Raw genomic sequence first — 27275 nt, 5'->3', positions numbered from 1 at the left:
TGTTTAATTTGTACACTATTCTTTGGTGTAAAAGCTGTGAAGTTACAGAATCTTAAAATATCAGGTTCTTTGATAAATGTCTGTTAGATGTTTTCTTGTGTTTCTGTGTGGCTATTAAAATTGCAGACATAACTCGTATTTCTGCAGCAATTATTAACAAACATTTAGAGGTGTATCCTTTGATGCGTACCAATTAAAATTCAAGGTATTTCAATATCCATTTCGTAGAAGAAAATTCCCTCTAACATTTGTCTAAAATGAATAATAAATAGTGTGTGAATTTCATTTGGGCATTGGTTGGTGGTTATTTTCTATAGATGTGCTTATTCAAGCCATAATATATTTTGGCAGAAGTGGTGTATTTACATTTTGAACTGAAGATTAGAAGTTCTTGCTGTTTCTCCCTTTCTCATGACCTGGTACTTAGTGGGGTGTGTATTTCTTTTATTAAGCATAAGCTGTATTCTGTGTGCAAGTGACTTCTTATTGCAGTAATTGGTAAACCAGAAAATAACGCATACTGTTCTTTGCTTCCTTCAGAAAACCCCTGAAGCTACAACAGAAGACTTACCAGACCCTTCTGATCTTATTCCTAGAATTAATGATCAGTCTCAGTACATTAACCATTTAGAAGCAGAAGTGAAGTTTTGCAAGGTATTACATATTTCAACTATTGAAATCCTGATCCCCCAATTATGAAGAGTTCCTTTAAAAAAAAGCTTGCTCTTAGTCTTGATATAAATTGCTTTAATGATCAAAAAATGAGTGAACCACAGTTCAATAAACACTGAGCTTTGTCACGCATGAAGTTTGTGTAGTGTTTGTGTAGTGCTTAAGGACCTTCAAAGATGTTTTTATTTCATTTTACAAAGGCAAATAAGTGTATTTATTTTTTTTTTAAGAAATGATTTTGTATCTTAAATTTCCATATGGCAACGACTCTTTTTTGAGTGTTCTTATTTTGTTTGAAAAGGCTGCAATATTTATCTAGACTTAGTTCTTAAGAGGATGATGATTGTCTCAAGGAACCTTTTACATGCAGTTTCTCTGTCTCACAGGAGGAATTGTCTGAGATGAAAGATCAGGTTCGAGTAGTTATACTTGAAAATGAGGACCTCCATCAGAAACTGAAATTTTTGACTGATGGATATACCTTGGGAGAACAAGCTCTTCTAGGTACCTCGGTAAGTTTTTATTTCTCTGTTGTTGTTTTAACCAGGGTTCAGTGAACTAACTCCTATTAAGGAAGGCTCATGTTATCTGCAAACTGAATTTTAATTAAAAACAAAATGACAGTTTGAAAACGTGAGTTTCTGTAGGTATCATGGGTCACTAGCCTCACGAACTTGTTTACTGGTTCATATATTTTACTGTAATTAAAATTACAAATTTCAATATTTACATAATTAATAATTGTTTAAAAATACAGCATGCATAATTATGATTGAAGTATTTACATTTTTATTTTAGGCAAATAATCAGAACTCCAGGTGTAATGACTTGAAACTGCATCAGCCTCCTGCATCATCAGCAGCGCATAACGGAGATCCAGCTTTGGTTTCAAAAACTGTTGAAGTAGAAAAATGGCACGTAGAACTGGTTGGTGTTAGGATTTTTTTTTAACTTTTGGAAAAGCATTCAGCACTATGTTATTGTTACAGATTTGTAATAGATATATGGAAGGAATTTTGGTTGACTATACCTTAATCTGAAATCAAATTTTATTCTCTTAAACCTCATCTCCTCGTTATTCCCTAATTAATATAATTCTCCACTTAGACACAGATGTTAGGCTGTAGCTGCAGGTGTTGATTTCCAAGAGGTAAATCTTGGTTCAAGAATATCAGGTCAGTGATGGCTCTGCTGTACTTTAGAGATTCTTGGCAGTAATACAATCCATAAACAGAAACTAGCTGCTATGTTTTAAGTGGGCCTCCAGACAAGCATGTTTGCAATGAGACTTCCTACTCTGGAGCAGAGCAGGGTCAGTAGGGTACAAAAATGGTTTTGCTCAGTCTGTCATCTCTAATCTGAATTATGCTTGTTGTGCTTTTAGAGAACCAAAAACCTTTAGTGATTCAGAGCTATTGTAGTGCCTATCCTGTTTCTTTAGTTTGGGATGGTAGTCTAGATGCACTTGCTCTAAAGGAACTGGGTGACATTGCCATCTGTCACAGAGTTATTTAGATCAATCCACATCCGTGGCAGGGGGCCAGTAGGGCTCCCTGGACCCTAAAAATGGGAATGGAAAAGGGACAGGGAGGTGGGAGCTGGGCTCAAGGAAACAAAAAGAGCAGCAGCAACGGCCTAAGGTGGGAAACTTATTTTACTAACAATGATATCAGAATGCAAGATAACACAGTATAATACAATCTCATTGAAATTTAAGCTAATAAATCAAGTAAAATAAGAGAGAAAAGTTTCCGAAGACTGAGAAACCTACTTTGAAATCGAAGGTGCATGGCTTGGAAGCACACCTACACCCACTGTCAGGCAGTGAGAGAGAGTGAGCGTCACTTCCATGACGTATTTTCCTCTCTGACTGTGAGGTCCTCTGGGACGTGTAGTTCTTTGCTCCATATGATGTTATGATGTGGAGTACCAATAGCAAAAATTACAAAATCATGACACCATATTTTGGGAGAAGAACAGTCTTAATTGAAAGTTTTGGTATGCTTTTCATCATGCTTGTGGCACATTCAGCTGAAAACGCATTCAATTATTAATAACACCAATTTGAAAGCTAGTATTTTACACTAAATGCATTTTTTCCTCAGTAATATTTAAAGTAGGAGTATCATATTGATTCTGACTTCTTTCTAAGCATCATAGTGAGCTAGATCTCTGATGCTTTCTTTGTCTTGTTATCACCATTGTATTTTATCACTACCGTGGTTGATTTATTTGTTTCTTTGTAATAGGAGTACCAGGTAGGGAGGAGCATATTATTATATTATGAAAAAATAGCTACTCTACTTGAAGAATCTTTTATTTCTGCAGGGTTGTTGGGAGAGTGAAAGGAAAACTGAGATAAGATCATTAATTGTTGTAGATGGCTGAAATATGTGGAGCTATAGCAATTTATACCATATGAAGAACTGTCAAGTTGTGTAGAACTAAGAAAATGTGAGGTTTATTTATGTTGTGAACTGTAACAAAAATGTGAAATTCTTAGGTTTCTCTGAGTCAAGTGATTTAACAGGTTTATATCTTCAGGTGAATGGAATAAATGTGGTTAATGTCTAGATTTATATGTAAAGACCATCTAAGGAACAAACCAAAAGACACAATTATTTGTTGTTTTTTCTTCTCCCGTCTTTTCTAAAGGAGAAACTAAAACTTCTTTATCAGGACAAAATCAGTATCTTGGATGCGCAAGTACAATCTCTAAGGTAAAGTGAAATGTTTATTATATGTTAAAATTATGATTGAAGAAATATTATCATCTCCTAACAGGAAGCATCCTTCATTTGAATTTAAATAACAGTGTGCTTAAATACTAAATATGATGTTTTCAAGTACATTGCCTGAAAGCTGGTTTTATAGGATTTACTTGTATTTTCTCAAATAATTTATTTGAATGCATTGTTATTTTATGGCAATATGTGTGTTATGTCAAGTTGTTGTATTTACAGATGTTCCTGAACCTCAAAACTTCATATTAAATCTCTTTATCCTTTTTTGTCCAGTTTCCTTATGGAGACTCCGTGTCTGTTCCGATAATCCAAACAAAGTAAAAAGCAGCTGACTTTTTAACCCGAGTGAGCTCTTTCACCATTAACCTTCTTCTAATATCTGGTATCAAAAATTTTAGGAATCTTTGTGCTAGTTTAGGCCACATAACAATTTTGGCACAGGACAACGTAGTTTTGAGGTATGCATGCTGTGTTTCCAGTCATGTAACCTGCATATCTTTTAAAAGTAAAAATATTTGAAAATAAGTCATGTGCTCAGAATGAGTGGTTTTGTTATTGACAGCAGAAACCAGAGGTAGAGGCCAGTGCCGTAGGATTTCGTGTTCTGGAATAAACTTCTCCTTGTGTACTTGCATTCATGATACTGCTGTTGAATCTGTTTAATTATATTATTTCCTTAATAATTTCTAATCTAATATGTCTACAATTACACAATTCTACATGCATATGTTTGCAAAATGAGTTACTGGTTTAAATATGCCATCTGCAGTAGTGAAATAATAAATGTACAAAGCAATTGTGCTAGTCAAAGTATAGGAGAATCTTTAATCTCAGCTACCCAGTCTCTTGGCTTTTTTCCCCCTTGGCTTAAAGTGTTAAACATATTCAAAAGGAAAGATTAGAGCTTGAAAATGATCTGAAAACTTCTAAAGGTACTTTTCAAAACTTCTCACTTTCTCCTAAGGGCTGTGATCTTTGACAGTGTAAGCACTTTGAAACACTTGAGATCTGGTGATTTTTTTTTTTGTGTGTGTGTGTGCGAGATTGTACTATTTTCAGATGGAGCTGTCTCTGTGAATTACATAGGTCTCATTAGTTTCTGCCCTGGATTTCTTACTAATAGGTCTGTTGTACCATGACTGTCTAAGGATATACCCAGGGCAAATTGCATCCAGGTTATAGTGTATTCTGTTTAATAGGTCTGCTATGAAAATAGGAAAAAGTACACAGAAGTTTTCCCAGAAGGAAATATACGTGCATACAGCATACATATCGTGTGCTCGGTAAATCCAATGCAGCCAGAATGTGTCAGACTTGCTATGTATATGCTGCCCAGATGGTCTGCATAACAAACCAAAAGCTTTGGATTCATTGCACAACTTGTCAGATAGATCTTTATGTGCGCACTGTGCATTTGTCTGGAACTACCTGATGTCAGCATTTTTACTGAGTTCTTCCTGGTCTGACAGATGCTTGGAAATTCTAGAGAAAATTCTGCATAGAACCTGGTAGAAATTTTAGTGAGAAGAAGAGAGCTTACCCTGGTTTTCTGGAGTTGGGTTTTACCACGAGTTTGTCCTGAGAGTGTCAAAGTGAACGTGCTGGATTTTCTCTACGAAGTGTATTGTCACATGGTGGCTAATTTGAGAGTAGAGTAGAAATGAGGAACTACCGATAATATTTGCAATAAGAGCAGGATAAAAGTGGATATTATTAAGATATCGAAATATTTGCACAGCTGTTGCATAAATGCATTTACCAAGATCCTTTTGATAATGAATCCTTTTTTTCTGTTCAGGAAAAATGTAAGACTACAAGTTTCATCTAAAATTTCCCATGTGGCTTTACTATTTTCTGTCACAGTAGAAGACACAATTGAATTTCGTTGGGACAGTTTGACTGCTATTTCACTGTTAAGATTTTCCATAGGCTATTGAAATGTGTAAAATAATGTACATTGCAGAGATTCTTACAGCTCGTTTTTTGCATTTATATATTTTGCATTATATATTTCATATAAACATAGCTTCTACAAATGTTCAAGTGGTGCTCCAATATGTTTGTTATTTCTTCTAGGAAACACCTTTCAGAATCTCGGAAGACATGTGAAGATTTGGAAGCAAGGCTGAAACACCAGAAATCGCTGGTTTCAGCCACAAATTCTAGTCGAGTTGGTGGTCTTTGTCTGAAATGTGCACAGCAGGAGGCAATTCTTGCACAGACACATTCTAATGTTCATGTGCAGGTCATTGAGAGAGTAACAAAGTAAGTTTGGGAATATTTAATTTCTCGTGAAATAACAGTTGCTTACATTAGTCCACATATATCATAATGTTTGGTTGTATTTGAAGAGGCATTTATAGGGCAGTGGAGTCCCAAGTTCAGATTGTAATGTGAAAAATGGTGGCAGAATGAGTGGTCACAGCCATTGGGAAATCCATGGTAGTTTTCTTCTTATTTGAAATGCAAAAGGAAGTTAGTCTGTATCTAATAACTGCAGTCCCCTGGGGGATCCCCCAGCAGGCTGCTGGTAGATCGTACTTATTGCACTAATTTTACAAGCAAACCTTTCACTCTGTCAGAGAAATCTCTTTTCTTCTTGACTGTGTTTAATAGCTCCAGAGTTTGGGACAGAAAATTTTGCTAACTAATTTGAAGCAACTTCCTTTGAATCAGAAAAAAATGAAATTATTTTTAGCACTCATTTTTAAATTGTGGCTTGTATTTAAAGGGTTTAGAAAATAACAACTGTATGGACTGAACATAAAATATGCGGTTTGTAATGAGATATAGTAATTCAGAAATTCCAGCAGCTTTAACATTTTTATTTTATTTTTATTTTTTAGAAGAAATGCAGCTAGTCTATCTATCTTCAGAAATCTCAGTTTTTACTTGTTAGTAATAGTGTCAGAATACTGCAGCTTTCTCAAAGTTTGTCAAACAGCCATCTGTCTATTGCCAGGTACATGAAACTTCTTAGGATTTCCAGCGTTTTAGAATGAGTCTTCTGGAGAGGACATAGTCGGTCAGTTAGAAGTGAGAATTTTGAAGGGGAATAATACATGCCTTTTTACAAATGGATGTGATCTCTACGTATTATATGGTTGTTGGGAGGATTGATGTATTTTTCTGTTGTCACAAGTCCAAGAATTTTCTGGGAAAGCTCTCTCTGTTGCTGAAAAATCCTGTTTCTGGATCTCTTTCTTTTTCTTTGTTAAAGTAACTATTTGTCACAGAAACTGTGGAAACTCAGCTGGTACATTTTTGTCACCTTGTGTTACAGGGTACTTTGAAACAAAAGATTTGAGCTGCTTTATTTCTTCCTCTTAAATCATCTCTCAACATCTGAAATCAACATCTTTGGTGGAACTTACTAAAACAAAGATAGTACAGTAAATATTTTCAAAGGGTCTAAGTAGTTTGTCCAAATGCTGCTAAAATGAATAGACAGAACTGTATTATCATTCAATGAAACAGATGCACAGATAAAACAGCAGCAATTTTCAGTCAGAATCTAGTTGTATTTTAAATAGATGAAGGCAATTATTGTCTCAGAACTGAAAAGCATTTAGTATATGAGAAATAATGAAAAGTTTAAGTATCGTGACTTTACTGGTTTTGGTACTCTGCTTAGTATAGAGCTCAGTATTTTTTTAATAAAGAAGTTGTGCAGAGGAGGAGAATCCAGGAGTCTTTGTCTTTAGCTGAGTTATAGTGTGCAGCAAAAAGCTACTAATTTCTTGATGTATTCAGCAATCTGAATTATTTTTGGAACCTAAATCCTTTCTTTTAATTCTTTTTTTCTTCCTGTTTTACATGTAATGACAGGGTAATGCTGTACTGCTTTGTTCTGATATTTTATAAAGGTTTTTTTTTAACATGGATCATATTTTGTAATGTGACTAGAAAGTTACTCTGCTTCAATACCTTCATGACCTAAGTTCTGCCAGTTTTACTGGTAGCTTCCCTAACAGTCCATCCTTCTGAAAAATAAGACCAGTAGCAAGTGATAGATACTATCAACTCAGCCTATACTAAGAGTATTCTGTCTTTTATGCTTACCCCATACTGGTTTTAGTTTTGCTTTGCTTAGCACTTTGGCCTTTTATCTGTAAATATAAGTTTTATCTGTTAATGTCTGTTCATCTGATACACCTGCTTTTTTTTCCCTGCTTATGAGAAGATACAGAAGAAATGTATTTTTTCTTGTCTTCATATGCAGAGAAAGAGATGATTTGATGGATGCACTTGTTTCAGTAAGGAGGAACATGAAAGAGATGCAGGAAAGAGAATGTAATGCATATGAGCAAGTTAAACAAGCTGTGCAAATGACAGAAGAGGCCAATTTAGAAAAAACAAAGGTAAAGTCATAAAAAAAAATTAGAGCTTTTGAGTATTCAGAACTCCTGTAAATATGAATTACTTTGCAAGCTAATGAGAGATGCATGCATAAAACCTTTATTACAAATGTGGTGGGTTCAAACAGTGAATAATTCTGAGTAGTAACATGAACTCTGGATTCTTAAGTTGTCATCCAAAGCTGCGGGATGTGTTGCATTCTGAGGCCATTATTTAAGTTCTGAAGTGGTTTCAGAGCTAGGTGATAAAAACTGAAAGGTATTATTTTCAAATGCATTCACAGCATACAGGAAGATAATTGTAATCACAAAATCACGGAGGTTGGAATAGACAACAAGAGAGTATTGTGTCCAACCCCCCCTGCTAAAACAGTACCCTACAGTAGGTCACACAGGTAATACTACATGTCTGAACGTCTCCTGAAAGGATAATTGAAACGTTTACAAACAATTATTTTTTTCCTCTGATGAGTGTGAAGCAAGAACTGATTAGTTATCATAACTCTGAAGATGAGAAGTCCTATATAAATGCTATCTTTATCAAAATCTTGGCACTGGGTAAATAATAATGGCAAAACCAGTTTTGATCTAATGCTTATTACAGGAACTAGGGCTAGCGTAACTAATATTGATCTAAATTATTTCCTTGAGATTTAGTGACATCTACTGTATTATTAGTGAATTACTATGGAATTGAGAGGTTGTGGTTTGGGGATATTTTTATTTTTTTGAATCACTGTTTGTTTTTTAAGTATACTTGTTTTTAATGAAGTGCCTCTGTTTTTAATATTGGGTAAGGTTTATATCATTATTCTAATGACCAACGAAGCAATAGTGGTTGATAGTATTTATCCAGTATTATAGGGATGTGTGTATAGAGTCTGTGATTTGTAGGAGAATATATAGTAAGACCTTGAAATCCTACGTACTTGTTAGATGTGGTTATTACAGCTCTGAGTTTTTACTCAACAGAGAGGTGATGAGTCAGTTTAGTTCACATTAGTAATGTTTTAAGACAGATAAGTAGAATCTGTAATGAAACGGATCTTTGTATCTACACTGTTTCTCCCATATAAGAAAAGCAGCTCTGTGTGGTGGATTTTTCTTTGGTCAGTGTTTTTATTTTATTTGTTTTGGTTTTACAAATAGTACTATTTATCCTGGTAAGCAAAAATTGGCTGTTTGTTTTTGTAGGTATCAAAGATTCACTTAAAAAATTCCACCTGAGAAATATGAGGGCATAGCATTTAGAAGCCCAATGTATTACAATTTCATTGTCCTGTCAGTCTATCTAACCTTGGGTACTTATTGTTTAAAAGCATTGTGGGTTTTTTTTCCCCGTTTTTCAGTTGTTTGTGTTTCTTAGAGCCAGGAGAAGATCTGGAAAGGCTAAACTTGCTTAGCTGCAATAAATCCAGGAGTGTGTTCCACATAGAATAACTTTTTGAACCACTCACATAGTTAAAACAGCGGAGTTTGCAAGGAGTTGGGTATTGGAGGCTGGTTCTACAGATGTGCATTCAGGAGTTTTAAATGAAAGGCAAATAATCAGCTGTAGAAGAACAGCTTCTTATTTGGAAAAATATACCTTGTGAGTGCTTTCTTCTTTGCCCTGACTTCTAAATGCATTTAGAAATGCATTTAGAATTACAGATCACAGCAGGTTATGTTTATACAAATAAACATACATCTGTTTTCAATTTGTTAGTCCTATTCTAGATGTTAATATGGTAGGATTGCATAGGCATCGTAATAGCTATGTTAGAAAGTAAAAAAACATTATAAAAAAAAAAAAAAGAAAACACGAGAAAAAAAACATCCTTTCTAATAGCAAATTGGTTTCTCTGAAGACATTAGATACATATTGCAATAATTTAAGGTTTCAGGTTGCTCTTACTTAAAATACAAAAACTTTTTTTTTCTTTATTTAGGCTCTAGTTCAGTGTGAGCAACTGAAAAGTGAGTTGGAGCGCCAGAAGAATCGTCTTGAAAAGGAGTTAGCTATCCAGCTCAATAAGAGGACTGAAGAAAAAGATGCTCTGCGGGAAGAAATGAAGAAAGAAAGGGAGAACATGGCAGCAATGGTATGCATATGATTTTTCCTATTTGTATATAGGAGGAGTGTAAAATTTCTCTAAACGTTCTGTTTGGGTATCCTTTATTTTGTTTCTATTTTGGATTTTAGAGCTCAGTAAATCTATTCTACCACTCCTTTAAAGCATGATTTGTTCCTGGTTTCATATATTAGGAATATTACTTAGGTTGTCAAGTTGAACATTCAAAATTTTGTATGTATGAAGGTTAGGACCTTGTGCTACATAATACTTACAAAATATATCAAAGCTACAGTATTGTAATTGTGTTTTAATATGGTATTTGTCAGAGGGATCTGATCAACCCTTAATTTGCGTCTCTGCAGAAATCTGCAGGACTCTTTTCAAGCAAAATAAAACAACCTTATGTTTATGGAATCTCTCAGACAGAATCTCTCTCATTATTTATATTGAGACTGACTGACTGTTGTAACATAATCTTGCTTTAGACTTCTAGATCCAAGTGTGATGTTGAATACTAAGTACAAGAGTTTTCTGCCCAGTCATATATACTGAGGAAACTTCATACAGCAGTAAACCTGTGGGATGTTTGATTTAGAGGCCTCTTCAACCATGTTATGGTGGAATTTTGGAAATAATACAGTGAATTTCTCTTCTGACTGTATGCTTTTTCTGTATTTGTATAGTAATATGACTATATGTAGTATATAGAACTAAGGGAATGTGGTTGTATTTCTGGTATTGTGAGATGGAGGAATAATATTCTGAAGCTGTTATTTAAAGTCTCTGACTTCAATTCCAGATATAAAAACAAGTATTAAGTATGGTAATGAGGATTGGTGTTTTAAAAAGTAAACTCTTCATAGATCTGTTGGTGAGGCAAAAAGAGATTAAAACCTAAACTGTGGATAGTGAGCCATCATTGAACAGTAAGCAGTTTTTTTGTTTAAGACATTGCTGTCTTTTGGAAGTTATCCTTAAAGACAAAACTATTAGAGATTGTCCAGAGGAGGGCTGTGAAGATGCTGAATGCTCTGTAGGGCAAGACGTGAGGAGTGACTGGGATCCTTTGGGTTATTCTGCTTGAAGAAGTGGAGGCTGTAGAGCCTCATGGTGACGTACAGCTTACTCACAGGGGGAGCAAAGGCATTGATTTCTGCTCTCTGGTGACAGTGACAAGCATGTCATACTTTTTTATCAGCAGAATAATTCATTCCTTCATGTCAGTACATCATCTTGTATTTCATCACACACTGTGCTGTATTTTACTGAAACTGATCTCAAGTCTTAAGAGCTGTAGTCTATCTTTTTTTTCTTTTTTTTCCAAATCCCACATACACACTAAATAATGCATAGTTATATTACAATGATGTCATTCTTTTTTTTTTTTTCTTCTAATTAAGAAAGATATAGAGTGACTTTCTAGAAAACTGTGATCTATATATATAATTTAAGTCTGCATATTATTCGACCAGCTATTATGCTTCAGGAAAATGGTAGAATGCAGTGCATCAAATCAACTCCTATGTGAGTATTTTATCACTTTCTTTAAGAAGTCACTTGTTTGTGGGAAAGAATTGGAATGATCCAAAATTCAGGTGGATATGTAATAACTGAGGAATAGTTATGAATATATAATCTTCTAGGTTTGGCTTTGAATTCCTGTTAAGTTAACCTAAAACTGTCAGACACCATTATTTCCACTTACATTAGTAAGCTTCAGGGCTAAATAGCTGAAGGGTCATTGTCTCTGTTTTATTGTTACATTTTTTTCAGCATTCAGTAAAATTCAATCTGAATTAATTAGAACTTTTAACATACTATTTGTGTGCTTCTTGTACAGTATTATGCTTTGACTTTGAGTGCTGAAATACTGTCTGTATTTGGAGTTAATTGAATAAATATAGTTACAATGGCAGTTTTCTTTTTACTGGTGCAGAAGATAGCCGGGGGAATGTGATTTTGTTGAAACCAATCTACATTAGAACAGATAAGAAGGTGTTAAATAGTTCTTGCACAGCAGCAAAAATATTGCAACTGGATGCTTATGACACTGATTATGGTAGCAAGTTCTGGAGACTGGTCTGACTAATGAATCATTTCAAATACACAACCTGTGATAAATTAATTCAAAATAATATACTGATTACTAAAGTAATTTAGCCATTTTTGGATAATATTTGTATTATATTTCTAATTCATGTTTTTTCTTGAATTTCTTGGTGTATATTTTGTCAGTATAACTACAGTTACTTTCAAGGAGAAAGTCCTACAGGGTTTAGATCTGTAGCTGTCTGAACTTCACCATTGCTGTGTTCTTGGGTTTTCTGCAGGTAATGGCCATGTCTGAGAATGTTGCCATGTTAGAGGCTCAGGTAGAGAGAATTACAAGGGAAAAGAATTCTCTGTTCAGCCAGCTAGAAGAATCACAACATCAGCTTGCGTCTCATGAAATGGAGATGAACAAGGTAGAAACATTGCTGTACTTTATTGTTGTGACTTTAAAGATGAGACTTTTTTGTTTCTCCATTTTCCTCTGTATTTTTAAAGAGTGTGTGATTGTAAATGTAAACTCTTCTGAAGATTTGACATAAAGTTTTACAGAAGAGAACTTTCATGTCTGCCAAGTCACCTTGTGATTCTAAAGTTAAGCTTTCTTTTTCACAGACTATGCAAATTCTGATTATAATGCATATTAGGTGTAAGGCACCACAGTAATCAACCCTGTCCTGTAATTACAGTTTTTCAAGTACTTTCTTGAAGAAATGCTTTGCAGTGTACTCCTTTATTAATTAATGTTGATTTCTACTAAGAAATATTTCTTATAAGAACTACTGTTTAAAATATATATTAATTCTGTTTCATATATACCGTATTAAAAATTCATATTCAAATTAGGTCTGTAATGGTTTGGGGTGCTTTATTTTGCACATTTCTCATCCTGTTAGAGCCTCAGTGTTAGTCATACCATGAGAAATAAAAAACAAATGCAGTCTGAAGCCTGTAACGGGGAATGATGTCTTGTTACAGCAGTTAGTTTTTTTATTATAGAAATTAATTCAACTTCGTGAAGATGTGGGGATGCTAATTTTTATGCAGGATAGGCAATGTGCAAATGAAAATTTGTTATGGCCTTTTGAAATGTTTATGTGGCTGCTCAGTAATCCTACAGCCAGTAGTTAATTGGAAGGTTTTGGGGAGCAATTTGTTCTTCAGGCCTCCACGTCTGGAGAGATTGTCAGCTGTTTGTCATCCTCAGCTACCTGTGCTGATGCAAATAAGTGTAAGTTATGCAGAAAACTTACAGCAAAGAGCCAGTCAAATTCGTTAGAAAACTTAATTCAAATTCAATTAAAAGGAATATGAAAGCTCATTTTAAGAATGTAAAAATGATCTGTTTTAACTGCTTCTGTTTTGGACCAGATTCATGGATAGCTGTGATGCTGCTTTTGTGGTTGGGGTAGCAGGGGGATGGAAGCAGTGTGTCCAAACATCTACTGATTTGGGTTGACTAAATTTGTAGCCTACTGATTTGATGCAATCTCATGAGTGGCAATTTTGCATTCCTAGTCTCTGCTTGAGTTAAAATTGAGAGAATATCAACCCCTTTGCAATAGGTAGTACTGTGTTTTCATTGCACCGTCCTGAGAGACTGGAAAAGTGCGTTCATGTCTCTGAGCTCAAATCAGAATTCTGGAGGAAAGTCCTGATGATGAACTATTGGGACTACATACATTACCATGACTGCTTTCATTAGCTGTAAGATGTGTACATCCATTTGTGGATCTGACTCATTTCCAAACATGGTTTGCCATTACAGTAAATTAGGATTTCTCTGAAATTCTTTTTTGACCTGTAGTAGGAGTGGGAGGGAAAAAGCATGGTGAGAATTTTTTTTAACCTTCATTCTGAACTACTAGGAGGCTGGAAAATCAGTTATTAGGACAGCACCATCTGCTGATCCTTCTGTGTTATTCAGTGTGCATTGTGTGGGGAAGCCAAAGGCAGGGATGGCTGCATGTTTTTTATTTTGCTTGGAGGAAGGAACAGGTCACAGTATGTCCATTCTTCATATAAAGAAAGGAGTTAAAAAAACAGGACTGGCAATCCATGCAGCTGCTTCTTGGGATTTTTCAGTTGCATATCACATTTCAATATTAAAAATAAATAAAACAAATATAGAAAACAATTATAATAGTTTATAGCATTTGGTACTTTCCATTATCTGCAACAGGACTAAATCAGCAAGTAATCCTCCAAGAAAATGATCCTTTTTCCCCTCTCGTACTTTTAATTCATAAGTGATGCTCTATCTTAGTGTTAGAACAGTTTTTTGAGGAAAGAAATGCTGGTTTTGAATAACAGTAAGATGTTATGACTCTAAAGAGATTGAAAGAGGTGCCATGGAGCTCAGATATGAGGTAAATCCCTGCTCGCAGAATAGAAGACCTGTGTTTTTAAGCAGCATTTAGAGATGTACAAGCTGGTTCTGTGCTTTCAGTGGTAACCAGAAGAAAAGGTAAACTATGAGAGGTTATCTCAGCACCATAGTAGGAGGGGTTAACCAAGTAGTAAACAAGGGAAGGACAACTGCTAAGGGAATCGGATAGGCTGTAAACCCATGGAGTACTCAACCAGTGTGGAAATGGGAGGAAATTTGTGCTGAGAAATAGGAAATATAAACTGTTGCATCTCTCTATTTTGATGCACCTCTCTACTCTGGAGGTTGTCCGCTTTTGTGGAAGTGTGAAATAAATTGTGGTTCATAGCTAATTCTGCCAGATCTGGGACTATTGGGCACAAGCATTTGTCACAGTTCCTTTTGTTTTTGTCCATAGGGTGACCTGATGGTCGTATGCATATTTACTTTCTCTTTTTAAGAGTTAAAAAATATGGAAGTGAGAAGAGAGATGAGACTGAACAGTAGAAACAAATTTGTTTTGTAGAATATGTGAGAGGAGACTGTTGAGAAGTGCATGGGACCAGCAGCACATTAAAAATGTGCCTATTTAGAAAAGAAGTCTTGTGGAAGAGTATGAGCAGGGCAGGTGTGAGTTGGTAAGAAAATCCTGAGGGTAACTGTTCTCATTAGGGGTTGTGAAGGATAGCAATCTTGCGTATATTGATGTTTTGTTAATTATTAAGATAAAGTAAATAGGCACGAATTGGAGGTAATTGGCCAGGAAAAGTGAAAAGGAGACAGCTTGTCTGCTGTCCTTCTCCATTCCCAACAGATAGATTTAAATAGAATCCATTAAATTGGGAAATAGGAGAGTAATAATGTCTTGGAGTAGTAGTTTGTTGTGTGGGAGGGACTGGGCTCCCTCAAGCCTTCTGAAGTCAAGCTACTTATCAGATGTAATAGGAATGAGGGGGTTAGGGTAGTGAACATCCCAATAGCACAGAATACTTGTAGGTTTTGTGAAAGTGATTTTTTTTTATTTTATTTTTTTTTAATGTTGCTTCATTCCCTTTCTTTTGGCCCATGCATATGGTAGAAATGCACATTTTTAAAAATAACTCGTCTTTGACTTATAGCAAGTCTGTAGTTCTCTAACTTTGGAAAATTAATGTGTTAACGTCTAAATGTTTTCTTCACAGCAGAGAGTTGGGAAGACAAGAGGCTATGCCCTTATACAGGAATGGGGTAGATTCTTCTAGGTTGTTGAAAGTATTCACATAGACTTCCTTGAGATTTCAAAAAGAATGGGAAAAGAATATAAAAGTAACAATAGTTTAACAGTATTTAGTGGCACATATATTTACAACATAAATATTTATAGTTAGCTAAATCGTGATCCAAATATACTTGAATGTAGAAGGCAATGCATATTTCAAAGTTAATCACTATATAGAAAATTCAGTTCTACTTTTTATGTAAAAAACATTTACCATATGTAGTCTTAAAATTTCTGTAAATTCAAATCTTGCACTTAAACGTCCTCTAGAGGGCACCAAAAGATCTCATTGCAAATCCTGGTTCTTCAAGCTACGGATCATGTTGTCTGTATAATCTAACAGGTGTGTGGAGAAATGCGCTATCAGTTGAATCAAACCAAAATGAAGAAGGATGAGGCAGAAAAGGAGCTCAGAGAGTACAGAACAAAAACTATAAGGCAGCTTGAAATTAAGGACCAGGTAAGAGATGATACTGCTGTAGCTTTGCAGTTATTGGAAGCCTAAATAGGGTTATTTCGGAAGTTAGAATGATTCATTTTTCTAATAGTGATCATTTATTGCTGTTAAATGGTTTCTGAATTAATGGCAACAAGCCAGCTATTACTGTTAAGTAAATACCTCTTGGTTATCTTATTCTTGTTTTCAGCCCTAATGTGTTAAGTTTTACGTAATACTCATCCCATGCTTTAATACAGAATTACTCTGGAATATGAATTCATACAATGTACTTAAATTGTATATACTGTATACATATGCTTATACAGTTTTTTCTCACAAGTAAGTCACATGTAATTAGGTATACATATAGCTTGACTGAACACTACAAAGTCTTAAATATAAACCAACTGTACCAGGAAAAAAAGAAAGTCATTTGTATTCCAGTTTCTGTAAAGATTCAAGTCTAACGAATGTCAGGCTTCATAGGAAAGTTTAAAAAACAGTCTCTTATACTATACATATATTAAAAATAAAAAATAAAATAAAAACAGTATATGCTTTACAGGTGAAAAAACATCCACTGCAATAAGGAATATTATTAGGATAACATGCAATATACTTGGCAAACAGCTTTAACTGGTGTACTCTGCATCTTTGAAGTGCCCTTTCTGTTGAAGTTTTATCCATTTTCCTTTAGTTATTTAGTTATTCCTTCAAAATTTGTGATTTTTCACGAGAGTAAATTTCTTTTGAGTACACAGAGGAGAGTGCATAAGATGCGTGGAAGCATAATTTTTATGTGGATTTTGTACAGAGAGCAGACTATCCAACAAGTTTTAAATCATTCTTTTACTTGTAAATAAGTGAACAAATCTGTCCCTATATAAGAACATACGTAGGAAAAAATGCAGTATTTCTGAAATTAAATTTTATTCACCAGTTGTCCAGAATCTGCATGTAGACAATAAGTTTATTAACTTAATTAAGTACAAGTTTGGACTTGAAATGTTATTGATTCAAATTATAATAAAAAGATACATAAAATCATAAAAGTTAATTAGATAAAATAACTCATTAATATGTATTGAAAAATCTTACAACCCAGAAAAGCAGGGGCCTTCCAAAGCCTTTTGTTTTCAGGGCTGCTTTTTTTGTTGTTTTTTTTTCTATCCTCCTGCATCCCTTAGGCCTAAGGACACTTTGAAAAACAAAAAGCAGGCTTGTCGTCTGTGCCTTGACAGATATCACAGATAAGGGAGTTGGCATAATCTTGGCATACAAATAAAACAGGATGTGTTTAATAAGATATCTGAAGAAGTAACTTGGATTTTAAATCCTGTTCTCCGACTTGCTTCAGGAATGCCTTCTGAATAAACTGCAAAATTGAACAAAATATTCTAACCTCATGTACTGACATAATGGTATTTTATTCCTTGTGGGAATGGATGTACTAAAATGTGGTAATTTGATATAATCAAAATAAAGTGATGGGAGGGGGGAATCCCTACCTGTAGGGATTATTAGAGTAATTCAGTAATTACCTGAAGCAACTATAATGTTCCAGTACAGTTGTTGGTTCCTTTGTAAAAGAAAAGCAGGAAAAAAAAACAATGGAAAACAAACTTTTTTTTTTCTTTTTTTCTTTTTTTTTTTCTTTTTTTCTTTTTTTTTTTTTTTTTTTTTTTAAGTTCTAAGGCTTGGTGTCTCTAAGCTGTTTCATTGGTGAGGCTCTAGTCATCAAGAAAGTTCTGTATAGGTCCTAATATTATTTAATATGTTAAAAGGTGTGTTTTATTCCATTCTTCTTGTTTTAAAGCATAGCTTTACAAACATTAGGTCATTGTTTCATATAAATAAAATGAAAACAGCTTAATCACATCCAGTGCATTTAAAGACGGAACTAAGTTGTTTCATCTTACATGGCACTGAATTGCAAACAGTAAATGTTCTTTGGTCTCTCAGCCATGACCTGACCTTCTGGCTAAGACAGAGTTGATACCTTCCTTGGCCACCATCTGTTCATAATAAATACATATTTATATTTTAAAAGTGGAGAGATAGTAGTGTACAAACAGTGCTGCTATGCATTTTTCTGTTTTAAAAGCAAATTGTTATTTCAAATTCACTTCTGATATACTGAGAATGAGTTTCCTTGTTTTCTGAGATGTGCTTCTGGTTTTTAATTGTGTGGATAATTTCTGATTTTGAGGCTGTATTTGAGTTTATATATAATGACTTTATAAAAAGGATTAATGTTATCCAGGTGTGTCAGAAGAGTCAAATTCCCACGTGTGCAATCTGAGATGATCAGATATATGTTTGGTAAAAGGTGATATTTATAACAATCTTTGAAAGTGAATTTGTATCATTTGGAAAAATTAAAGGAAATTTTATCTACGTAATATATAGTATTTTCCTCTTTTTTTTCCTGATATCTCTTTTCCTGTCTTTATTATCTCAACAGGGGCTAATGTAGACTATTGTTGCTTTTGTAGGAATACCTGTAATTGACATTGAATATGTAATATTTTAAATGAAAATAAAGAAGCAAAGAGCAGTGCTAACTTTTAAATTGAATAATTATTTTGTAATATCATCCATCATGGTGTGATTAACCTTAAGATTTAGGGTGCAGGGGGCAAGGAGTGTATATACCGCACAGTTTCTCAACACAAAAACTGCATCTGTTCATTGGAGCCGGTGTATTGTGAAGTAGCATAGCCTGCTGCCCTCTCTTTTCTGTCTCAGCTCTCCCATTGTGGTTGTGACTGTGCTGAAATGAAATACTTAATGCTTTATCTTCTTAGGAACAAGCTTGAAAAAAAAAAAAAACAAAAAAAAAACAAACAAGTGCAATGCCTTCACGGCAGTAAACAGTGTCCACACTAGGGGTTGTACTAGCACAGCTATATCAGAGAGAAGTCACGCCCTAACCTAAATAGCTATTATCAGAAGAACAAATTGTGGCATATTTGACAAAGTAGGACTTCACTTTTACAGTACTTTTTCTGTGAATTTAGAAGCACTGCATGGGCTGATTTGTGTATTTCTTGTAGAAATCTTTTTTGAGAAAATTTGAAGTCATTGTTTCCTCAGATTAGCATCACTTATTCTTTTCTGCTCTGCATTTTTTTCTGCTTCATGTCTCTGTGTAAATCATTTTTATTTGGTTTAGAAAATTTTGCAAGCTTCAGGAGACGGTTTGTAGTCTTGGCTTATGTAGTCCCAGCTAATTTGGGCATCTTTGTTAAGAGCTCAGGAGTGTTTCACAACTTGTCTTGTAATAAAGCTCTGGGATAAGTTAAATGCAACTAGAAGAAATCAGTCCTGTGCATTTTCTTGTAATGTGAAAAATCAGAAAAACATGTAGGAATAAATCCAAGCCCTTAAACTTAACCTGCAAAAACTAGAGGATTACTAGCGCAACGACACATCATCAGTAGGGTAAAGTTAACTTTTTGATACTGTGTTTAAAATTATCCAAATATAGTTTGAAACTGGGGATAGCGAAATTCTTTTGTGTGCCTCTTAGATGACAGAATGGAAACCTCCAGAAATGTTTTACCAGAAAAACCCAAGATTTTATTTTATTTCTTTTCCGATCTGTGGTTTGTAAGTTTCTCAGCCCAAGTACAAGAGGATGGAGTCATTAGTATGCACAACCTATATGCATGGAAAGAGTTATACATAAGAGCATTTTGCTGTTGCATGACAGAACCTAAATGATGTCTCCATATACTATAGACTGAGTGACAATTTTGCAGACAAATAAAAATCTGGCAAAATTGCAGTCCAAAAGCATTTTGCCAAAAGGTATTTTGGGAATGTTTATATCATTTGTCATAAATCCATGATTTATAGTAACCTAATTTAGACATTATAAATGAAGAGATTACTGATTGTCTTCATCAAAAATAAAACAGGCCAAGAATTTGGGTATATGTGCATTTCCAGAATAAAGCGTGTCCAATACAAGATAAAATGCAACCTCCTGAAGACACTGATTCCCTGAGATGTCAACATGTGAATAGATATCATAGTCATAGTATCATAGTCTCGTGCGGGTTGGAAGGAACCTTAGAGATCATCGAGTCCAACCCCCGTGATTCGAGCCTCTGTGTAGCAGAGCGGCACTTCTACTACTTGCGCCACAGGGGGGATTCGAACCCAGGGCCTCCGGTGTTGCAACGCGGCATTCCTACCACTGCGCCACCGGCGCACACATATGAGACTTCCGTAAGCCATGCTTTAAATATTGAAGTTCTTCAAGGGCTGGGACACTGACAATATCACCAGATGTTTTGAAACTCAATAGAATTGCAAGGGTTGGTACTCTGGTGAGGATTGGTTAGGATTATATGTCAGAATTTAGAGCTGTTAGAAGAATGTTCATTTTTCTACTGAATATTTTGTGACTCCATTAGTTAAAAAGATTCTCAGAAGTTTCTGTTTTTAAAGGGAATTCTGTTAAATTAGTAAATGTAGTTGCATGTTGTTTGGCAGGGAGGACAAAAATGAAAATACTTCTACTAAGGCAGCTTGAAATTCTTCAGAATTCTTCAGCTGGCCTGCTGAGAAGAATGAGATGAGCTTTTTCAGCCCAATTTACTTCTCAGAATTTTATTTCTCATAGCTGCCACTGGCCTAAGTAATCTTGATCCATGCTCTAGTACCCAGAGTGGTGATACCTTGTAGCACATAAAATTATTTGTGTACATTAAATATTATTCAAAGTAGGAAAAGAATTGCACAGCTCTTGGTGTAGTGTGCGTAAACTTAATGCTTACAGAAATGCCTGTTTTCTCAATTCTCTTACTAGAGTAAGGGTGACTTTATAAATAGTCACTGTGTTAACAATCTACTAAAAAGAAAAATAATGTAGAAGTCCCTGACTGTCACTTGCCTGTTGTCACTGTGTAGCTTTTCTTAATGCTATCTAGGAAGAGACAATCCCACATCCGTCATGTGAAAGATGTGGTTGAAAGGATAAGTGAAGTAAGTTTTGTCGTCTTTCTCCACAGTGAAGGTGTAAGATCCCCATTTGCATTTCTTATATGTATCCCTCCTTTTCTGATAATATCTTTTAAAATCAGTGAGCAAACTATCTACTCTCCACCAACCCATCTTTCCCCAACATCCTCACTCACAGCTGCAGTCCATTTAAAAATGCATCTTGTTCCGCTATGGTACAAAATCACTTATCTCTACTGGTGGCTGCTGAGCTAATTTCTAGTACAGCAGTGTTGTCTGTTAAAATGCTGCAATAGTAATCTTCATGGGTTTGAAAGTTTTGTTCCTGAAATAGTATTGTGGCTTAAATATTTTCAAGAAAATAATGAGGTAAAATCCTTGTAGAAGATATTTATTCTTTTCTGTTTCTCTTGGTATTTATCCACAGTATCCCGGCGCAGTGATGCTCTTTGAGAGTTTGCACAAGGACAGCCATGTTAAAGTACTGCTTAATTTAAAAATTGTCTGTGCATATTCATAAATATATACTTAGCAACACAGATCTTGTCTGTTATTTTTTTTCTTGCCCCAGCTGCACATAGCTAACAGTTACAGATAGGAAGTTTGCTTTGATTAGATTTAAAAATGTGCTTAAGATCATCCCACCTCCGTGCTATTCCTTTTCTTTCTCTGCCTCTCTTCTAGCAATCTGTAGCCCCTCAGCTCTGTTAATGCTCTATCATTTTGGAAGCAGGTTTGCTCCTGGCCTTTGCGTAGGAGATGGCTCTGATCATGAAGTTTTGCCCTTCATTACGTTGAAGGGGTGCCACATGGCTGCCAGATGCCATTATGTTCCAGTTTAAGTGATAATATGGTCACAAAACGCTGTGCACCTGAGGACTGCAAGACTTCCACTAGATAAGGCTAGAATGATTAATATCTGTACAATGAATTGTGGTCTATGCTATTCATCTAGATTAAATCCTTTTCTATTTAGTATTTGGAGATCTATAGATTTGTGGACTGTTGGTTTGGAAAAGGAACTCTGTGTGTTTATTGGAGATACTTTTGTGCTTCTGCTCATCTTTCAGTGTCAATATATGAGTGGGTAATCAATTTCATTCCTAACCTGAGATTTTTGTTTTGGGCTAAATGGTTTGTAGAACTTTGAGTTGTTCTATGTTTGTAAGAAATTGACTCTAGTTTAAAGAGGTGATCTTTATAGACTCTTTTATGCCTTGCTCATGTTGTATTTCTTGCAATTTATTTGTACGTTGTCACAGCTTTCTAATCTTAAATATACTTCCAGAAAGGGTTTTTCTTCTTTAAAACCAAGTTTAGTTTTCAAAACTACATTGTGTCCCAAAGCAGATTTAAGTAGGAAACAGCAGTAATTCAGTAGTATTCAAAAGGGAGAAAAACATTGTTGGGGCCTAGCAGAGGTTAACCTTGCGATGCCCCTAACTCACTTTATGAAGTTGGATAGCTCTTCAGGCGCAATATGCTATGTCAGATGGCCGTGCCTGGGAGGTCTGAGGTTTAGAGACTGACCAAAACTTAGTGTTGCTTGATTGATATCAAGATTAAGATAGAAATGACTGCAAGCGACCCCTGCTGAATATGGGCTGCTAGTTTTCTTCAAGTAAAATACACTGGAATCCTGCTGAAAAAGTTTGCTCTTTCTCATAATTTAAATAAGAAAACAAGAAAATGTGCGTGATAATTCTGTATTGGATTAATTTGTACATAAATATATAATGCAGGCAGAATTGGTTGAGATTAGTTTTAAACAATGCAGAAATTCCCAGTTGCTGTTATATATAGTGGTTAAGTGCATTTGAATGGCAATGCTGATGGTACCTCTTAAAAGGACCTTAGTTTTAGCCTTACTCCTGTGCACGAATTCATTGCTTTGAAGGGCTGTTTTAGTAAATGAAACTGAGCATGGGAGCTTCAGGGCCTTTAAAGTTTTACTATATATTAATTTGAAATGTATCTGATTTTATAGCTGCTGATTTGCCTTTTGGTGCAAGCGCTGACAACCATAACATTTATATCTTGCTTTTTGTTACTTTGTCTTCATTCCTTTATTTCTTGGTTCTATTTTTTGTCCTTTAAAAGTGTTAAAATGAAGGGAATGAAGTAGGAAACAAAGGAAAGAAAGTACTGTAAATATGTGGATGTCTCTTTCCCTCCAAAATTATACTACTGCAGAATTTCTGCTATGGTATAGTTAGTGCAGAATGTATTTTTTAGGTTTGGTGTGTGATTTCATACCTAGTATGGAAGAATACTGGTATATCAGTGAATGTCATAAGTCAACTATTAGCTCATTTAGTGTTAATATATTTTTGATTTGTTAAAAGGCTTCTCAAGTTGTTTTTACATTTTTACAGAGTATGACTTTTTATCACTGCTTAATCATTCTCATTCATTTAATCTAAAAAATAGCAGCAAAGCTGACAGAAAAGACAAATGCTATTTAAAATTCTGTGAAAAACATCTGCTGGTTTAGAATTTAAAGTTCCATTTTTCTGCATACAATAGAATCAGCATCAGTACAAAAAGAATTAAGCAATTATTTTAATCTTTAATTTGGCTTGTTTTGAATCAAATTACTTCATTATTTAATATTATCAGATTTTATGGAGTTAAAGAAATGTCTAGTTGATTTTAAAATGTTTTTGCAAATAAATGAGTATTCATAGGTGAAGATAATTTCAGATTATTAATGGGGAGGATATGTGAAGGTTCATCCAGTGTTTGAGAAATCCTCCTTTATGCCCTTTTGTAAGCTGCATTTATGTCACTGAATGAGCACCTCCAGCACTATCCTCAAAATGCATTGTGAAAATCAGAAGACTGTAAACTCCTCATGAACTAATGAATGAGAAAAGCTTAGAATCCGAACTGTTTCATCAACCTCTAGAAAGTACTGCATGCTACAAACATAAAATACTTTCAGTTCTGAGAAGGTATATATAGGCATGTATATAAATCCTAACTGTGGTGTTATTTCGCCAGTGTGTTAATTATCATTAGGTAAAGCTTCCTTCTTCCAACTGAATTGGAGAGGAATGCAGAGTGGTGTTAATGTGCTTCCTCTTACTAATATGTTTCTCTTGCTGAGGTTCAGGCTGCCATCTTTCAATGGCAAAGTGCCTTTTCCGTACTTCCAGAAGTTTAGGCAGTGCAAGGCAGATCAAATAATACTTTTAAAATTATATGCAGAAGTAATAAGAATATTAAAGTTGGGGAGTTAGGCACCAGAAGTTGCCTGTTTCAATGTTCCAAGCTTAATGTAGTCTTGTTGTACATATACGTTATGATAATTCTGTTCCTTGTTAAACTGAAAATCTGTTTCAGATTTTCTTAAACTCAGGATTGTCATCTGTCTTTTTTCTGTTCTGTACTCCATCTCTTGTCTCTCACATACATTGAAAAGTTAAGTATCTTGAAGAAATATTATCCGATCATGTAAAAAGCTGCACTGCAAGTGGTAGGCTCTGAGGGATCAAATTAACACTGCATGAGAAGTGGAGTTGTTATCAAAATTGGTGGTTTGTTTCTACTTCTCCCTACAGTTATGTTAAAGCCCAGATAGCAGCTACAGAGCTGCTTGCAGCTTACCAGTAATAGAAATTTGTACAAAAAGTAACACGAAAACTAGCCTGCATCTCAGTAGTTTTGGAAAGGCGCTATCTGATAAGGTTCCTTGGGGAACAGTGAAGAAAACTCATTGATTATGGAGTTTTTCTGTATTTTGAATTCTGATTACCTTGTGATGAGCTTGACTTGTGATATTTCTGGGTGAAGTGTATGCTTTTTTGTAGTCTGACATCGTTTGCAGGAGGGGGAAAAGTTTTGTTTTTATTATGCATGAACAGATCTCAGGTTCAGAGGCTTTGTGTGTTTCAAGCCATTGTCTGAGTTACTGAACTGAGGGAGCATCTAGCATCTGGAAGTGGGCTGTGAGTTTTCAACATAATAATGCTTGGCTTCTACCAAGTTGTTTTTAATGACGGTTTCTTAAGAATAATTTAGTTTCTCTAAAGTATGCCTGGATCAGACACCATTGCTTTGTAACTTGCTTGTTAGCATGTCTTCTTGGATGACAGTAGTTTCCTCCCATCCTTTTCTTGTGAGATTGTCTGCTAGTTCTGCTATGGCCATTGCTAGGTTAGAATTCTTATTCCTCTCATCACTCGCATTGTGATGATGTCTAAATAATGGTATTTAAGATATATTTCTGTATACATACACACAAATACACGTACATGCCCCTGTGTGTGTTTGGAAAGAAGCATCTGATGTAGAATGTTGGGGTTACTGATTAAAGTAGCAGAAATAAAATTGATCATGAAAACCCATATTTTTTCCTTGTTACTTGTTAGGGAAGTCATAAAACCCCTATGAGTCCTTAAAGATCCTGTTACGGAGTCACTGATAGAGAACTCATTTCTTTCGTTGTGCATATCCATGACAGCTGAAATCTGTGGATGCATTTTAGGGTTGAATCCTGAAGGTTCAACATCTGGCTGATAGAACATTTTCACCACGGATCATTCTGCTCTGAATTTGGTACCTTCTGTAGGTCTCTGTCAAAACCTGACTGAGCTCATTTAACTTGAGGGAATGGTGTAAAGCCCTTCTGTTCACTGAAGCTTTTCCCTTACAGAGTGGCAGTGAAGTGTATTGATGTTTACTGCTGTGGTTATGCTTTTTCAAATACTTATTTGATTCTTTTCAACTAATTCATATTTTTGTTATCTTTTTTAAAGATATATTGTTTTAAGTGAATTTTAATGAGTGTTGTAGGACTTTTCTGGTTTTAGCTTGTAAAAATGGGAAAAGGTCATGTCCTAATTTAAAATAGATGGAGAAATAATATTGTCAAACTACTGCTGCTGAGAAGACTAGAGTGCAGAGAACTTGCTGAGACTTCTGTTGTTCTACTGAAAGTAAGCAGAAGTCTCTGGAAACAAGTGAAAAGACAAAGTGTATGTGGATTGGTATGAAAATATTTTCATGGTGCAATAGGTTGTTACAGTCTTTGAAGGGGAAGGAGACTAATGACCTTGCAAATACTTTCACTCGCTTTGTATTCAAAATTGAAATTATCAGTTTAATCTGGGAGGTGTCCTGTATCATCAAGGTGACATTCAAACTCCAATCAAAACATATATCATGAACCTTTGTTGAACGGTCTTACGGGAAAAGTATACAGTAATTACCGGTATCTAATATCAATGAAAAGAACATCATGAAACCTTTTTCTGGATGGAGAAATTGTGTTTATCTGTAACATCGTAACATACTGGAAGAGATTTGAGTTAACATTTTCACAAGAGGAACGGAGACAACATTATTACAAAGATGCTTCAAGTGCAAATATTGGCACTGAATTACAGTCATTCTTGTAGTTGTTTGAATGAATAATTCAATTAACTGAAGAAGATACTAAGGCCTGTCTACATGAGAAAGCTATGACAAAATAAGTTATGGTATGAATTTGAAGTATAATAGCTATTCCACACTGACTCCCTGCATGAAGAATTTTATTCTGTACTGCATATATCCTTTCACATTTTAGATGACTTTAAAAGTTCTCTCTAGCTCCAATAATGGATAAATGTTTGTGTAGAGAGTTTGTGTGAGAAAGCTACTACCTTAAAATACATGTATTGTTAGCTTATTCTGTATTACATTGCAGTCCTTAGAACATCCTTAGGACAAAGTGTTGCATTATGTTTCAAACGCATTGGTTTCTATTTCTTCTGAGAATGTTTATAGAAAATGTTTCAAGTGTTGATACTATGATTAAGTTGGCAATTGTATGTCCAGGGTCCTTCACTGGAATCAAAGATGCTGGTCATGCAACTTTCCTGATGGTTATACGTGTAATAAATTAAAGTACTCATTACCTAAATCAGGTTTACTTTCTTGATTTAGTTGACATATAAAGACTTATAATGTAAAGAATATGGTAGAATTACTGCTATTTAGGATTTAGTCATAAATAACTTGTTTTAGAAGAACAAAATCACAAAATTACCTGTATTCTCTTAACATAATGTTTTAAGAGTATGACAAGAGCTTGATTCCCATGCACTGTTGCTTATGGAATAGATAAGCAAACACAGGACATATCCTATGTCCGGTAGCATCTAAACATGGTCAGTGTTCTGCTTTCTGTTGCAGTGAGTGACAGATACAAATATGGAAGCTTTCGCATGAAGAAATAAGAAAATGATCATAACGTGGATCTCTTAAACATGCCAAGGCAATAATTTTGACTGTTTATTAATGTGTTTATGGTATTTATATGGTATGCATTTTGATTTTGCATGAGAATATAATGTCAAATAGTTTAATTTACT

At 34.8% G+C, this 27275-nt stretch overlaps 1 protein-coding gene across 9 annotated transcripts in view; it reads left to right on the top strand.

Moving 5' to 3' along the window:
• SDCCAG8 (SHH signaling and ciliogenesis regulator SDCCAG8) overlaps positions 1 to 27275 on the top strand; it is a 97278-nt gene that overhangs the window by 7284 nt on the left and 62719 nt on the right. For 5 of the 9 annotated variants that reach the window (XR_014943900.1, XR_014943899.1, XM_015857638.3 and 2 more), the window contains exons 4-12: positions 541 to 654; positions 1059 to 1184; positions 1471 to 1599; positions 3328 to 3392; positions 5493 to 5681; positions 7639 to 7777; positions 9706 to 9858; positions 12162 to 12296; positions 15850 to 15966. Coding sequence is in view for 7 of the 9 variants with exons in the window: in XM_015857638.3 (XP_015713124.2) it covers positions 541 to 654; positions 1059 to 1184; positions 1471 to 1599; positions 3328 to 3392; positions 5493 to 5681; positions 7639 to 7777; positions 9706 to 9858; positions 12162 to 12296; positions 15850 to 15966 (1167 nt within the window). In the remaining 2 variants the exon portion in view is untranslated. Of the gene's footprint in view, positions 1 to 540; positions 655 to 1058; positions 1185 to 1470; positions 1600 to 3327; positions 3393 to 5492; positions 5682 to 7638; positions 7778 to 9705; positions 9859 to 10316; positions 12297 to 15849; positions 15967 to 27096; positions 27174 to 27275 lie in introns of those variants that run through there. The other 4 variants (XM_085541257.1, XM_015857643.3, XM_085541259.1 and 1 more) reach the window with 3 other exon arrangements.

Source organism: Coturnix japonica, chromosome 3 (assembly GCF_054131305.1).
Source record: "Coturnix japonica strain WE chromosome 3, WE-NBRP24, whole genome shotgun sequence".
NCBI lineage: Eukaryota > Metazoa > Chordata > Aves > Galliformes > Phasianidae > Coturnix > Coturnix japonica.
This window is presented reverse-complemented; position numbering and strand designations above follow the sequence as displayed.